Below are 17,385 nucleotides of genomic sequence, written 5' to 3' on the forward strand. Positions count from 1 at the left end.
CAGTCACCGTCCACTATACTGGAGACAGACAGTCACCGTCCACTATACTGGAGACAGACAGTCACCTGCCACTATACTGGAGACAGACAGTCACTGTCCACTATACTCGAGACAGATAGTCACAGTCCACTATACTGGAGACAGACAGTCACCGGCCACTATACTGGAGACAGACAGTCACCGTCCACTATACTGGAGACAGACAGTCACCATCTACTATACTGGAGACAGACAGTCACCTGCCACTATTCTGGAGACAGACAGTCACCGTCCACTATACTGGAGACAGACAGTCACCGTCCACTATACTGGAGACAGACAGTCACCTGCCACTATACTGGAGACAGACAGTCACCTGCCACTATACTGGAGACAGACAGTCACCGTCCACTATACTGGAGACAGACAGTCACCGTCCACTATACTGGAGACAGACAGTCACCTGCCACTATACTGGAGACAGACAGTCACCGTCCACTATACTGGAGACAGACAGTCACCTGCCACTATACTGGAGGCAGACAGTCACCGTCCACTATACTGGAGACAGACAGTCACCGGCCACTATACTGGAGACAGACAGTCACCTGCCACTATACTGGAGACAGACAGTCACCGTCCACTATACTGGAGACAGACAGTCACCTGCCACTATACTGGAGACAGACAGTCACTGTCCACTATACCCGAGACAGATAGTCACAGTCCACTATACTGGAGACAGACAGTCACCGGCCACTATACTGGAGACAGACAGTCACCGTCCACTATACTGGAGACAGACAGTCACCATCTACTATACTGGAGACAGACAGTCACCTGCCACTATTCTGGAGACAGACAGTCACCGTCCACTATACTGGAGACAGACAGTCACCGTCCACTATACTGGAGACAGACAGTCACCTGCCACTATACTGGAGACAGACAGTCACCTGCCACTATACTGGAGACAGACAGTCACCTGCCACTATACTGGAGACAGACAGTCACCGTCCACTATACTGGAGACAGACAGTCACCGTCCACTATACTGGAGACAGACAATCACCGTCCACTATACTGGAGACAGACAGTCACCGTCCACTATACTGGAGACAGACAGTCACCTGCCACTATACTGGAGACAGACAGTCACCGTCCACTATACTCGAGACAGATAGTCACAGTCCACTATACTGGAGACAGACAGTCACCTGCCACTATTCTGGAGACAGACAGTCACCGTCCACTATACTGGAGACAGACAGTCACCGTCCACTATACTGAAGACAGACAGTCAACGTCCACTATACTGGAGACAGACAGTTACCTGCCACTATACTGGAGACAGACAGTCACCTGCCACTATACTGGAGACAGACAGTCACCTGCCACTATACTGGAGACAGACAGTCACCGTCCACTATACTCGAGACAGATAGTCACAGTCCACTATACTGGAGACAGACAGTCACCGGCCACTATACCGGAGACAGACAGTCACCGTCCACTATACTGGAGACAGATAGTCACCGTCCACTATACTGAAGACAGACAGTCACCGTCCACTATACTGGAGACAGACAGTCACCTGCCACTATACTGGAGACAGACAGTCACCTGCCACTATACTGGAGACAGACAGTCACCGTCCACTATACTGGAGACAGACAGTCACCTGCCACTATTCTGGAGACAGACAGTCACCGTCCACTATACTGGAGACAGACAGTCACCGTCCACTATACTGGAGACAGACAGTCACCTGCCACTATACTGGAGACAGACAGTCACCTGCCACTATACTGGAGACAGACAGTCACCTGCCACTATACTGGAGACAGACAGTCACCGTCCACTATACTGGAGACAGACAGTCACCGTCCACTATACTGGAGACAGACAATCACCGTCCACTATACTGGAGACAGACAGTCACCGTCCACTATACTGGAGACAGACAGTCACCTGCCACTATACTGGAGACAGACAGTCACCTGCCACTATACTGGAGACAGACAGTCACCGTCCACTATACTGGAGACAGACAGTCACCGTCCACTATACTGGAGACAGACAATCACCGTCCACTATACTGGAGACAGACAGTCACCGTCCACTATACTGGAGACAGACAGTCACCTGCCACTATACTGGAGACAGACAGTCACCGTCCACTATACTCGAGACAGATAGTCACAGTCCACTATACTGGAGACAGACAGTCACCTGCCACTATTCTGGAGACAGACAGTCACCGTCCACTATACTGGAGACAGACAGTCACCGTCCACTATACTGAAGACAGACAGTCACCGTCCACTATACTGGAGACAGACAGTCACCTGCCACTATACTGGAGACAGACAGTCACCTGCCACTATACTGGAGACAGACAGTCACCTGCCACTATACTGGAGACAGACAGTCACCGTCCACTATACTCGAGACAGATAGTCACAGTCCACTATACTGGAGACAGACAGTCACCGGCCACTATACCGGAGACAGACAGTCACCGTCCACTATACTGGAGACAGATAGTCACCGTCCACTATACTGAAGACAGACAGTCACCGTCCACTATACTGGAGACAGACAGTCACCTGCCACTATACTGGAGACAGACAGTCACCTGCCACTATACTGGAGACAGACAGTCACCGTCCACTATACTGGAGACAGACAGTCACCTGCCACTATTCTGGAGACAGACAGTCACCGTCCACTATACTGGAGACAGACAGTCACCGTCCACTATACTGGAGACAGACAGTCACCTGCCACTATACTGGAGACAGACAGTCACCTGCCACTATACTGGAGACAGACAGTCACCTGCCACTATACTGGAGACAGACAGTCACCGTCCACTATACTGGAGACAGACAATCACCGTCCACTATACTGGAGACAGACAGTCACCGTCCACTATACTGGAGACAGACAGTCACCATCCACTATACTGGAGGAAATCATGCAATTGGTGTGTAACCTTTACTCAGTAAGATAACGACCTCTGGATAATGGTACATAGAGAGAGAGAGGGGGAGAGAGAGAGGGACAGAGGACATGTTTAATTTACTGCGTTAGGTGGATGTCAGGTGCCTTGTCTCACTGTCTCAGTGTCTCTCTTTTTTTGATAGCATTGTTAAAGTAAATTTCTCTTTCTCTGTGTTCATCTCTGTCTCTCTTTCTATCCCTACTTCCATCTTTCTCCTTCTCTATTGATCCATCCTCACTTTGTCCCCCCTTCTCACCTCCCGTCTCTCCAGGCATCAGAGGGCCCTGGCAGTACTCGTTCGTCCATCCGGAGTGAAGCTTCCAGTACTGTGGATGAGTCCAGACCCTCCAGGGCCCCTGGCAGTGCTGAGGACTCCCCCAGACATAACCTCCTCCAGCAGGCTGCAGACAACGACGGTCAGTGTAGAACCACATCATAAAAGATTTTATCGTTCATCACTATAGATACAGGAGCCTCCTTCCCTATGATCCATTCTGGCTTTGACAAAGCTTACTTACCCTAAACTATTTTACTTGTGGATTTTAAGTGAACTGTTACACACATGTTTAAGGCTAGCATCTCAAGAATATGAGTGTAGAGCCCAAATTATCGCTCAGATTGCCCATTGTCTTCAATTATGATTTACAAGAAAGTCTCAGTCACATGCTTGATTCCAATGTAGGTTATCACTATCTTTGCTGTATGTTTGCATATATTTGCTGAACCTCTGATGATGTGTGCAGGGTCTCAGTCTCCTGTGGTGTCCAGCCCCTCTCTCAGCCTGGAGGAGAAGACCATCAGGAGAGGTCTGGACCCACTGACACGAAGCAAAGGGAAGGACCCCAGAAGCTCACCTGGAAACAGGTACTAACCACCTCCCTGCCGCTGTGTTCCTCTGACTCCAGGGGGAAGTTTCCCCTAGGTACAGATCTAGGATCAGCTTCCCCTCCCATTCTAACCTTAAAGGGGGAAATGCTAAACTGACCCCAGATGAGCGTCTAGAGTTTGTAGTGATATTGTTAGAGAGGGTAAAGAAAATGATTAACCCTGCCGAAAGGAAAAGAGTAGGATAGATAGAGACCCCCTACCAGACACACATCAGCAGAAGAGATTGCCAATAGTGTAACCGTTTAGGCACACCATATCTATCAAATGTATTTATAAAGCCCTTTTTACATCAGCAGATGACACAAAGTTCTGTACAGAACCGCAGCCTAGAACCCAAAACAGCAAGCAATGCAGATGTAGAAGCACGGTGGCTAGCAAAAACTCCCTAAAAAGGCAGGAACCTAGAAAGAAACCTAGAGGAACCAGGCTCTGAGGGGTGGCCAGTCCTCTTCTGTCTATGCCGGGTGGAGATAATAAGAGCACATGGCCATTTAAGGACAGATTGTTCTTTAAGATGGTGAAAAGTTCATAGATGACCAGCAGGGTCAAATAATAATAATCACAGTGGTTGTAGAGGGTGCAACAAGTCAGTACCTTTGGAGTAAATGACAGGTGGCTTTTCATAGCCGAGCATTAAGAGGTCGAGACAGAAGGTGCAGTAGAGAGAGAGAGAGAGAGAGAGAGAGAGAGAGAGAGAGAGAGAGAGAGAGAGAGAGATGAAAACAGCAGGTCCAGGACAAGGTAGCACAGGTCAGGGTTCCCCCTAGCCGCAGGCAGAACTGGAGCAGCAGTGGACTGTGGACTGTGGACAGCCAGGAGTCATCAGGCTAGGTAGTCCTGAGGCATGATTAGAGGGAGCATATTTAAATTCACACAGGACACCAGATAGGACAGGAGAATTACACCAGATATAACAGACTGACCCTAGCCCCCCGGCACATAGACTATTGCAGCATAGAGACTGGAGACTGAGACCATGTAAAACACATGTCACAGCACCCAACCAATAATACCCAGTCATAACCCATAGAGAATTTGCAATATTCTGTTTTGCCTTCCAGTAGAGGAGTGGGGGGGTGTGAATGGGTGTGTGGGGAGAGTGAGGGGGTGTGAATGGGTGAGGGGGGGGGTGAATGGGTGTGTGGGGGTGTTTTCATAGACATAACAAAGGCCTTGAAATGTCAATAGTACCACACCAAATCAATACACTTCAAACAACAATAAACTTGCATGCAACCTCCATTTTACTAAAATGTCAACCCAAATATGTCTGTCAGGGAAATAATAGTTCAGTGCCACTGAACATTAAAGGGAGGGCATTGAAAAAACAGAAAGTCTATTGCAGTGTAAAGCACTGAAAGGAAAATGAGAGTAAGAGAGAGAAAGGGGTCTTAGCTGTTGACTTCAGGCTTGCAGTTGCAACGACTGTCTGTCAAATACACCTGATGGATGGTTGGCTTGTTTGTCAAAGCTTCACAACAATGTTGCTACCACCATGCAATCAATGACAGGAGTGGCCCCAGAAGATACACCGCCGATCGACTTAAACACTTTAAAAACACGCTGAAAATGAACATAACTTCTGCAGAGTTGCACACACTGTGAAACTGCCCCGCCAACCCAGAGCTCTCCACAGAGAGCCAGAAGAGCTATATTTTGACTGCTGATGCGCTCTCAAAGTGACAGCACACGGTGAAGGCTCCGTGCAGGATACTATCCGTTCCTTTGACTGCTGTGCTGTTAGATACTGTCTACTTAAACTGTCTGAGATCCGCACTGAGGGCTTACTCTACAATGTTTTCCAGCGGTTGCAGACGATGTGCCTGTGTGTGTGTGTGTGTGTGTCTGCGACTGGTCATTTAAATCCCCACTGTGGGTCAGACTCTGAGACTGTCTGTATGACTGAGTGAGCCTGACTCTGGTTGGCTGGCAGCAGCTGCTGTGACTGTCTGTATGACTGCGTGAGGCTCACTCTGGTTGGCTGGAAGCAGTTGCTGTGATTGAAGAAAGCAACAGAGCTGGGACTCCTACACAACACACAGGGGTCACTGCACACCCATCCCACCAAACCCACCTCTCCATCCCACCAAACCCACCTCTCCATCCCACCAAACCCACCCTTCCATCCCATCAACCCACCCCTCCATCCCACCAACCACCAAACCCACCCCTCCATCCCATCAACCTACCCCTCCATCCCACCAACCACCAAACCCACCCCTCCATCCCATCAACCCACCCCTCCATCCCACCAACCACCAAACCCATTCCTCCATCCCACCAAACCCACCTCTCCATCCCACCAAACCCACCTCTCCATCCCACCAAACCCACCTCTCCATCCCACCAAACCCACCCCTCCATCCCATCAACCCACCCCTCCATCCCATCAACCCACCCCTCCATCCCACCAACCACCAAACCCACCTCTCCATCCCACCAAACCCACCTCTCCATCCCACCAAACTCACCCCTCCATCCCATCAACCCACCCCTCCATCCCACCAACCACCAAACCCACTCCTCCATCCCACCAAACCCACCTCTCCATCCCACCAAACCCACCCACCCCTCCATCCCATCAACCCACCCCTCCATCCCTCCATCCCACCAACCACCAAACCCACTTCTCCATCCCACCAAACCCACTCCTCCATCCCACCAAACCCACCTCTCCATCCCACCAAACCCACCCCTCCATCCAACCAAACCCACCCCTCCGTCCCACCAAACCCACCCCTCCGTCCCACCAAACCCACCCCTCCATCCCACCAAACCCACCCCTCCATTCCACCAAACCCACCCCTCCAATCCACCAAACCCATCCATCCATCCTACCAACCCACCCACCCATCCCACCAAACCCACCCCTCCATCCCACCAACTCCCCCCTCCATCCCACCAAACCCACCCCTCCATCACACACACACACACACACACACACACACACACACACACACACACACACACACACACACACACACACACACACACACACACACACACACACACACACACACACACACACACACACACACACATACATACACACACACACACACAGTATTCAGGTCTTGTCTTTAGTAGATGCATTTCTGTGTGACTCAGCCGTAGATCAGAGAGAGGTCAATGTGTCCAATCCGTTTAGCGTCCACCTCACCTCTAATACTGCCTGGGTCAGTTCACTACGCGTCCAGCCCTGTTATCCTTAGAGAGGAGGAAAAATACAAAGATACTGCATGAACCTATTTGGTTTCTCCTTTGACCTTCGACCTTTTGTTCTTCTCCTTTGATGTGTTTTTCTCTCTGGCGAAGTGTTTTACTGGTGTGAATGTTTAGTAAATCTGTCTATGTCTATAGTTGTTTTCTACCAATATAACAATCTGTTTCTCTACCAACTCATGCCTCTTCTCTTCAGTTCTACAGAACCCTCTGCTGAGAATAGCCCAGAGAAACTCAAGGCCACGGTATGTATGTGAAGAGAACCCCCATGTACATAGTAAACAGTAACAGGGCATCTCCATGATAATACATATTGACAGTGCTGACTGAAGTGTGCTAATGCATATTATTATATAATACCTGTAGGCTATTGTGGTGCATATTGTTTGTTTTTCGTTGCATTGATTTAACCTCTGTCTGGTTCTGATGCCTTTCTGTTTAACAGAAATCTCTTACATGGCCACACTTCTTCTCCTATTCATATTACTTGGTATTGTATTTGTATTTTTTTTTCTCCAATCATACCCAATCAAACAGAATACAAAACAACTACTGTACATAGCAGTGTATGAAGCGGTCTGATTAGCATATTCTTAATGCACTTGTTATTGAAGTTCATTTCAGTAATTTGCACAAATATAGAAGGTGTATTGGATTAGATTCATATTTAGACCAGTAATTTATAATTCCTTCAAGGGAATCATCATAACTCATGTATTTAGATATTATCATTTCAAAGGTTGGGTTTTTGCGTGACGGCATTTCTCTTTTAATCACATTATCTGGCGCACACTTTGGGACTGATTATGTTTGATTTGTCCGCAGTAATTCATTAATTAGATATTCTCTAGCCACTGAAGTTATTAATCAAGCTATAGCAATGGGGAAATCACTTCAATACACTGAGTGTACAAAACATTATGAACACCTGCTCTTTCCAAGACATTGACTGACCAGGTCAAAGCTATGATTCCTTATTGATATCACTTGTTAAATCCACTTCAATCAGTATAGATGACGGGGAGGAGACGGGTTAAAGAAGGATTAAAGAAGTGCCTTTGAACGGGGTATGGTAGTAGCTGCCAGGGGCACCAGTTTGAGTGTGTCAAGAACTGCAATGCTGCTGGGTCCCTGTGGTGGATGCTGGTGAATTGAGACTGTTCTGAGGGCAAAAGGGGGTGCAACTCAATATTAGGAAGGTGTTCCTAATGTTTGGTACACTCAGTGTACAATATCCAATGTCTTTCATAGTACCTAGTCTTTCATCCCTGATACATAACCGTAAGGTGAGGTAAATGTTGAGGTGCTGTATGTCTCTCTTCTCGCAAACCTCGAGGCTGCAAACCATTCAATTAGTCATAGATATTGTGAATCAAGCTTTTCACCTAAAAAAGGACCAGAGAGGTACTGTAGGTGCAACTAGTTACCCAGCTCAGTCGATCCAATCTGGCCACAGGCTAGAGAATCAGACAGACTTACATCACAATCCTCAGATCAAAAGGAGGGTTATGTTTGTGCTGACGTCAAATGATGGCTATAGCTGACACCATGTTTTCTCAAGCCTCCACATGGCTTGTTGACTAAGGCACACCCACCTGGGGCAGTTAGGTAGGTAGGTAGGTAGGTAAGTAGGTAGGTTGGTTGGTAGAAGGTTGGTGGTTGGTAGGTTGGTAGGTTGGTTGGTAGGTAGGTAGGTAGGTAGGTAGGTAGGTAGGTAGGTAGGTAGGTAGGTTGTGAGGTAGGGAGGTAGGTAGGTAGGTAGGTTGTGAGGTAGGGAGGTAGGTAGGTAGGTAGGTCTGGCCAGCTGTAAACTTCAGAGATGAAGATGGTAGGTAGGTAGGTAGGTAGGTAGGTAGGTAGGGAGGGAGGGAGGGAGGTCTGGCCAGCTGCAAACTTCAGAGATGAAGATGGTAGGTAGGTAGGTAGGTAGGTAGGTAGGTAGGTAGGTAGGTAGGTAGGTAGGTTGGTAGGTAGGTAGGTAGGTAGGTAAGTAGGGAGGGAGGGGAGGGAGGTCTGGCCAGCTGCAAACTTCAGAGATGAAGATGGTAGGTAGGTAGGTAGGTAGGTAGGTAGGTAGGTAGGTAGGTAGGTAGGTAGGTAGGTAGGTAGGTAGGTAGGTAGGTTGGTAGGTAGGTAGGTAGGTTGTGAGGTAGGTAGGTAGGTAGGTAGGTAGGTTGGTAGGTAGGTAGGTCTGGCCAGCTGTAAACTTCAGAGATGAAGATGGTAGGTAGGTAGGTAGGTAGGTAGGTAGGTAGGGAGGGAGGGAGGGAGGGAGGGAGGGAGGGGGGGGGGGGGTAGGTAGGTAGGTTGGTAGGTAGGGAGGTAGGTAGGTAGGTCTGGCCAGCTGTAAACTTCAGAGATGAAGATGGTAGGTAGGTAGGTAGGTAGGTAGGGAGAGAGGGAGGGAGGGAGGGGGGGGGTAGGTAGGTTGGTAGGTAGGTTGTGAGGTAGGGAGGTAGGTAGGTAGGTCTGGCCAGCTGTAAACTTCAGAGATGAAGATGGTAGGTAGGTAGGGAGGTAGGGAGGGAGGGGGGGGGGGGGTAGGTAGGTAGGTAGGTAGGTTGGTAGGTGGGTAGGTTGGTAGGTAGGTAGGGAGGTCTGGCCAGCTGTAAACTTCAGAGATGAAGATGGCAGGTAGGTAGGTAGGTAGGTAGGTCTGTCCAGACAGAGTTTATTATTGTTATCACTGGGGACAGAGAGAACTACTGAGGTCTCACAGGGAAACATACACACATAAACACATGCCCATGGACATAAGCGTTCACACACACATATGCACGCGCAGCCAGAGAAACATACACATATACACACACACACACACACACACACACACACACACGCACACACACACACACACACACACACACACACACACACACACACACACACACACACACACACACACACACACACACACACACACACACACACACACACACACACACACACACACACACACACTGCAGGGTCAAGATGACTGAGCTCAGATACAGATCCCCAGACAACAGCTCAAGCCACAGTAAAATGACACATTCCGTTTCATTATACAGTATAATATTTACGTTATTTTGTATTGCATCACATACATGTTTGATCATTGAATAATACAATACGTCTCTGAATCAGCCATAGGTGTGCAAATATTATCTGTATGTAGAATGTATGAGGTTTTAACGGTCTATGTTTGTTAGAGGTCCTCCAGTATATTCCCTCTATTCATTATGAAATCATTGATTGAAATAATCAATCGCGAGCAAATGACTTCAACATTGGCATTTATTAGCTTTAGATTCAAAACATCATAGAACAAAAATAGCTTTGTGTTGAGAGGGGAATACAATGAAATAGACCTTGAAATGAACAGAGATAGACTATAGCCAGCCTGTGTGTGTGTGTGGCTGTCTGAAATGGCACCCAATTCCCCACTACTTTTGACCAAGGCCCATAGGGCACTTTATAGGGAATAGGATTCCATATAGGATGTAGACAATGTTTTGACTAATGTCTAAAAGACTTCTGCATGGTGTTGTTCTACATAGGGTCCTGTGGTGAAGGATGATCTGAGTGTCAGCAGTAGCAGCTCAGTGGAGGTCAGTGGTCTGCGGACTGAAGCCAAGAAGTCCGGTCGCTCACACACCCTGGTGCTCTCCTCAGACGAGGTGAGAAACAAAGATTTGATCTCACATAAAAAAATCTACCTAGTATCAACAATCACTAGTTATTGCTAGTTAGTCAACCTAAAATGTTTTAAAAAATTTAGTATATTACCTCAAACATAAAAAATGAAGAAAAGGGACCTATATTTCCCCATCTAGTGCTCCTGTCATGTCATGCTGAGTTTCCTCTGGTTACCAAGTGTCTGGAATGTGTAACAATGGTGTTCGAATGGCCTATTCCATGTTTAATTAGTTACAATTTATATTCTATTTAACTATCTTTGATGTTAGCAACTGTAGCTTTGCTAGTCGGCCATTTTGTATGTACCCTGTACCATTGTGTGCCCTGGGCCACTGCTGCTGCTGTGTTTTTGTGTTAACAAACTGTCCTGTCCTGTCGTCCTTTGTGCTGCCATGTTCAGAGTCTGGATATGATAGATGACGAGGTGAGATCTAGCTCTGAGTGGCCACCAAAACATTATGCATGTTCCCATACTGTCTACCAAGCTTGTAAAAAGCCTGTGTTTACATCACATGCATGCTTACTCATTAGTCTAAATCTTTCATAGGCTACTGTTTTTCATAAACCTCTATTGAAGTGCATGTCACAAATGTGACGTTCAGTCGTCAGCATGCTCTCAACTTCTGTTCTAGAAATTATTCATTTTAAATCACCCATCACTATGTGTGCCCTCGGCACTGCATGTGGAGATATATCATGGGTGTGTGTGTGTGTGTGTGTATGTGTGTGTGTGTGTCCTCATCTAGATCCTAGATGAGGGCCAGTGCCCCAAGCAGCACCAGTGGCAGAACATCAGTGTGACAGAGTGGACCTCCCAGCAGGTGTCCCGCTGGCTCATGGGACTAAATCTGGAGCAGTACATCCCAGAGTTCACGGTCAACAATGTGGACGGAGACCAGCTACTGCAGCTGGACAGCACTGAGCTCAAGGTGACGGACTGAAGTCTGTGGTTTTGTTCATATCCAGCTATGTTAGTTACTTCTGGATTCAATTCTAAATGAGTTATAGAGCATCACACTATGCAGCCCACAATGCACCTCTTAAATGCATTTACCCCGATGTTCACGGAGATCACATTCATGGTAAACGCTGCATGTCAGCTCAATCCTAAAAGTCTGTTATAGTTCGCTGCTTGGATTGAATCCTGGCCTTAGTTACTAGTTAGTTACTAGTTAGTTACTAGTATCACCTTGTTTATGCATTGTCATTGTTTCCAGGGTGTTTGGTGCCACCCGTCAAGGTACAAACAGTTTGATATATTAATTTGCCCTGAAGCTTTGGGCCGATATAGACTGAAATTGTTACAACTCCTGTTATATTTGTTTTGATCATAGAGTTTTATTCCCTGACTAGTGCTTCTGTTCACTCACATCCCCCATCTCTGACCCTTGTCCTGTGTGTGTGTGTGTGTGTGTGTGTGTGTGTGTGTGTGTGTGTGTGTGTGTGTGTGTGTGTGTGTGTGTGTGTGTGTGTGTGCGTACGTGTGGTGTGTGTATGTACAGACCCTTGGCGTTGCCTCCTCCCAGGACCGGGCTCTGATCAAGAAGAAGGTGAAGGATCTCAAGGTCCTGATGGAGAAGGCTCGGCGGAACCGGCAAAAACTTGACAAACGGCGAGCGAAGCTTCGCCAGAAAGAGCTTGAGCAGCAAAAGAAACAGGCCCACAAACCCAGCAACAAGGGCCACTCCGAAACAGCAAGGGGCGCAGCAGAGTAACCCACGCCTTTAAGACCTACCTCTCCTTGTCTTTCTACCAACCACCGCTACCAAGTAACATCTCCAGGGATAGAAACAGTCAGCAGAAACACGAAGCTGAACACCTAACAGGGCTTGAGTTCAGGCTGTAGTGGTGGAGGCTGTCGAACTACTGTACCACCAAACAGATGATACCAAAATGAGCAGACAGTTGGAAAGTAAAGATGCTGCCCCCCCACCTGCCTCTCACCTCGTAGTGTTTCCAAACCTCCTGCTCCATTACATTTGATTTATTTTGGTGTAATTTAGATATGTTTATTCATTTTAAAAGTCTGAGTATCTTTTTAAAAGTCATATCACATCTGTCTGTGTTCCTCCTCTTTCTATGATTAGACATAATGAAAAAGTAGTGAATGTACATATATGATAATATATTGATAAATATGTCTAATGTGCCATTTTTTATATAGAGAACATGTTTATCCTGTGCAGATAGCTAGATGGATTTATAAAATCTGAATCTCCCCTCATAGCTCTGATGAAGCACATTACATATTGTATAAAAGGCCTGTGTAGTGGATGGTGGTGCAATTACTGAATCTCACCACTAGGGGCCAGACCTGTGTAGTGGATGGTGGTGCAATATCCAGATCTCACCACTAGGGCCCAGGCCTGCTGCTTGAATCCTACCACTGGAGAATGACAACAATACTGGAACTACTCAAGAGGAACTCACGTCTATTGAGCAGACAAGTTTCAAGACTTAGTGGAATAAGAACCAAGCCTGTGGGAGGAACAAGAAGTATTCATGTTCTTTACTGGAACTACACTGGAGGTCCCAACACTGGAAGTTCAACTACTGTATGAACTAAACCCTTTACTCTGCATACAGTAAACCTGCCTCTGTATCGTATTAGAGCACTTCACACTATGAATGACTAAAGTCGTAGTGAGTCGACTGATTCCTCTTTGTGTGAAGTGAACATTTCCATGAATTTGTAACATACCAAACCCTGCTCCAAAAACATTATGGTGGGATTTCAAGAGAAAATCCTGAGTTATGCATAATGTCGCTTCTTCAACTTCTTCCTGTAACCTGCTTTCAACCTCTAGTTGATGTTATCTAAATAAGTAATGTAATTCCCAACCGCTGCCTTTTCATAACGCCACCCGCTTTTACCCGAGTGAGACCACATTTAGTTATCCATTATTCTATTTTATTTCCCAAATGTCTCTAAGCTGGCAAATAAGATGACCTTGCTGTCATTCTTTTGTGATTTGATATTTTCAGATTTTCAGCCTCTTTGGTTAGAAGTCTTAGAACAGGGCGTAGTATTTACCCCACTGACTGGGTTTATTGGTTTGTTTATGTGTTTGTTTATTTGGAACCCCATTCGTTTTTCCCCGAAGCAGCAGTTACTCGTTCTGCGGTCCACAAAAACACCCACAAAACATGACAAGTAACAAAATACTGATACACTGATAAACAACAGCAGTCACACACATTTGAAATACAACGACACACAAACAATACAACAACAAAAATAAATCAAACAACAAAACTAAACTGAAACATGAAGAAAGACACAAAATCAAAGGAGAGGGTTGTATTTGTTGTACAGGTTCATTACAGGTTCATCATGACTGGGGCCCTTGGTTTCAGCGCGGTACGTACACGATTACAAACATTGCACTAGATACATGCACGCAATACAGTCCGACCACTTTGGATTTTATATCTCAATGTTTCTTAATAGATACCTTTACCTTTTTGAAATGACATGGACATAGTTGCTGTGATGATGCTGTATGCAATATGTCTTTTGAATATATGTCAGTCATTCTGTTCCATTATCTTACCCAGGAATCGTCATTTGGTCATGTTTACATACAATGTATGGCCATTGAAATGTCTCCATGACGGTGATGCTACTGTTGTTACAACAGAGTAGGGTGAAGTTGCCCCTTGACACTGATCTTGTGTCAGTTTTTGCATTTCCTCCACTAATGGTTAAGGTAAGGATTGGAGGAGAAGAAGCTGATCCTAGATCTGTACCCAGGGCAAACTTCACCCCGGAGCCTGATGCAACAGAAACATGTAAGGCAGCTTTGGATACAGTAGTTCCCATCCCTGTTAAAGGGATAGTTCACTCAAAAACAAAACACATCAGCGTCACAGTTTCTGCTCTGTACTGAAAGTGCTCTATCTTGAAAACGTGACTGCTGACACGCACAATTCTGTGGGATTGTGTTAACAGTGGACTAATGAACAAAATGCTAACGGATAGTTTTTCAGTGAACTGTCCCTTTAAAGAGACATAAATATGATAGTACCATGCAATGCCACTTAGAATACACTGGTATTCATGATTATTTGATATTATTTGTCATTTTTATGCTAAAAACAAAGCATTTTGGCTATTGTTTATAATAACTTATGCAACATTAGAGTATTAACGCATAATTATAATATCGAGAAATTGTATGAATACCCTTTTGCCAAAAAAAATCTAAAACAAATGTTCATAAAATGTCTTAAAAATGATCATCAAATCGAGGGATTACCGAGGCTTGAAGTTTGTATGTTAACCCGATTTAGGGCTCTATTCAATCCGTGGCGCTGAAGAACCGCTTTATAGTGCGGTTGACAATTAAATGCAATGTTCCCGCAGTCGCAGAGACTGCATTCATGGTAAACGCTGCATATGTCAGATCAATCTGAAATTGCCTTAACATCACGCGGATCTTCCGCGATACTTCGGTGATATGGATTGAATCCAGCCCTTAAATTGCATAACCTGAGCAACAGCAACAAAATCCCCTTCCTCTTTCATTGTGATTGTAGTTGCAGTGTCCTTCCTGTCACGTTACCCCACTGCTACTCTTATAACAGAGCATCTGGGGTTATGCTACGATGAAACCCTTTTGCAACACTACTCCAACCTATTCCCAACGCTCACCCACCCAGTCTACCATTGGATAGCACTCTATGACTTTTGTATGTACAGTAAAAGCTGAAAGCAATATGTTGTATTAAGAAGCCTTGTTTTCTACTGTGTCAGTACGCTGCCTGTGTACAGTTTATGTGACCTTTGGGGTTGGGGTTGTGGCTGTGGCTGGGGTTGGGGTTGGGGCTGTGGTTGGGGTTGGGGCTGGGGCTGGGGCTGGGGCTGTGGCTGTGGCTGGGAGAGAGAGATAATCAGGACTGATAGGCTAGCTGTGCTTCTTTTTCCCCTCGCTTTCTTTTTCCCCTCGCTTTCTTTTTTCTCATTTTCTTACTCTCCCTCATTTGTATTCTGAAAAGTTGAAAGGGCAACTATCTGTCACACTGAATAACATGGAACCGAGTCACTGGATCAGAGTCACTGGAACAGGGTCACTGGATCAGAGTCACTGGAACAGGGTCACTGGAACAGAGTCACTGGAACAGGGTCACTGGATCAGAGTCACTGGAACAGGGTCACTGGAATCGAGTCACTGGAACAGGGTCACTGGAACTGAGTCACTGGAACCGAGTCACTGGATCAGGGTCACTAGAACAGGGTCACTGGATCAGAGTAACTGGAACAGGGTCACTGGATCAGGGCCACTGGAACAGGGTCACTGGAACAGGGTCACTGGAACAGGGTCATTGGATCAGGGTCACTGGAACAGGGTCACTGGATCAGGGTCACTGGATCAGGGTCACTGGAACAGGGTCACTGAATCAGAGTCACTGGAACAGGGTCACTGGAGCAGGGTCACTGGATCAGAGTCACTGGAACAGGGTCACTGGAACAGGGTCACTGGAACAGGGTCCCTGGATCAGAGTCACTGGATCAGGGTCACTGGAACAGAGTCACTGGAACAGGGTCACTGGAACAGGGTCACTGGATCAGAGTCACTGGATCAGAGTCGCTGTCATTGTTCCATTGTTTTCCTTCTCCTTTCTACTGTGTTGCGTCTCATGCAGTCATCACATTTTCTCCAAACCAGTGCTAGAACAGCACTGAGAGCCTGTACAAAAAAACATGTTGAAGGTAAAGCTTTTCTATGTTTTTGTCATGTCCTTCTCTAGCTCTGGTCCAGGGCGTTAGTGGAAGTTCGGAGGTAGAGGCAACTCGTTGTTGTTGTTGTCGTCGCGATGGACCAGAGCTAGTCCTTTTCTACCTGTATAAAGAACCCCAGGTACCATGATGATGCCTGTACAGAGTCCCAGTAGCATCCTCAATATGAATTGAACTCCTTATTTTAGTGGTGAATCAGGTGACTTTGTCTGGGGCTACAACAACAATGTGTGCTGTTGGGGATAAGGGAGGACTGGAGCTGGGAACCACTGACCTATATAGGGTGCCATCTTGGATGCACAACGTAGCCTCTATTACTCATGTTAAATAAACCCCTCCAGATGAGTTGAACCTGTCAGACTGAGAGTTTATTCCAAACCCGCCTTGTGTTTCTGTTTTTCTCTCTTAGTATCCTTGTGTTATGAGTTATGAGTGAGTATTTGTTTGCAATACTGCATCCCCTGTTTCCAGTTGCATTTATGTGATTAAATGTTGCTCTATGTAATGATTCTAAACTACACAGCCAGCGCAGACACATAGCACCCAACACACCGCAGCATACTCAGATGACATAGAAGGATATGGAACGGATTGTGTGCGTCCATTATGACACCCAATACCCATTCAGTGCATTACTTTTGACCAGGGACCATCGGGCTATGTAGGGAATAGGGTGTCATTTGGGACAGAGTCATTGATTCACAGCCTGTAGGCCAGTGGAGGCTTCTGAGGGGAGGACGGCTCATAATAATGGGGGTAACGGAGCAAATGGAACGGTATCAACCACATGGAAACCATGTGTTTGGGTTTGTTGATACCATTTCACCTATTCCTCTCCAGTCATTACCATGAGCCCGTCCTCCCCAATCAA

At 46.4% G+C, this 17,385-nt stretch overlaps 1 protein-coding gene across 5 annotated transcripts in view; it reads left to right on the forward strand.

The window, feature by feature from the left end:
- The window catches only part of LOC109907205 (neurabin-1), a 100,643-nt gene extending 83,784 nt beyond the window's left edge, over window positions 1–16,859 (forward strand). For 2 of the 5 annotated variants that reach the window (XM_020505037.2, XM_031795158.1), the window contains exons 13-20: window positions 3,258–3,402; window positions 3,730–3,850; window positions 7,293–7,341; window positions 7,542–7,586; window positions 10,636–10,755; window positions 11,175–11,198; window positions 11,521–11,703; window positions 12,277–16,859. In XM_020505037.2, coding sequence (XP_020360626.1) covers window positions 3,258–3,402; window positions 3,730–3,850; window positions 7,293–7,341; window positions 7,542–7,586; window positions 10,636–10,755; window positions 11,175–11,198; window positions 11,521–11,703; window positions 12,277–12,489 — 900 coding nt within the window. In that variant the 3' untranslated portion in view covers window positions 12,490–16,859. The remainder of the gene's footprint in view (window positions 1–3,257; window positions 3,403–3,729; window positions 3,851–7,292; window positions 7,342–7,541; window positions 7,587–10,635; window positions 10,756–11,174; window positions 11,199–11,520; window positions 11,704–12,276) is intronic. The other 3 variants (XM_020505040.2, XM_031795159.1, XM_031795160.1) reach the window with 3 other exon arrangements.
- The last annotated feature ends 526 nt before the right edge of the window (window positions 16,860–17,385 follow it).

Source organism: Oncorhynchus kisutch, linkage group LG17, assembly GCF_002021735.2.
Source record: "Oncorhynchus kisutch isolate 150728-3 linkage group LG17, Okis_V2, whole genome shotgun sequence".
NCBI lineage: Eukaryota > Metazoa > Chordata > Actinopteri > Salmoniformes > Salmonidae > Oncorhynchus > Oncorhynchus kisutch.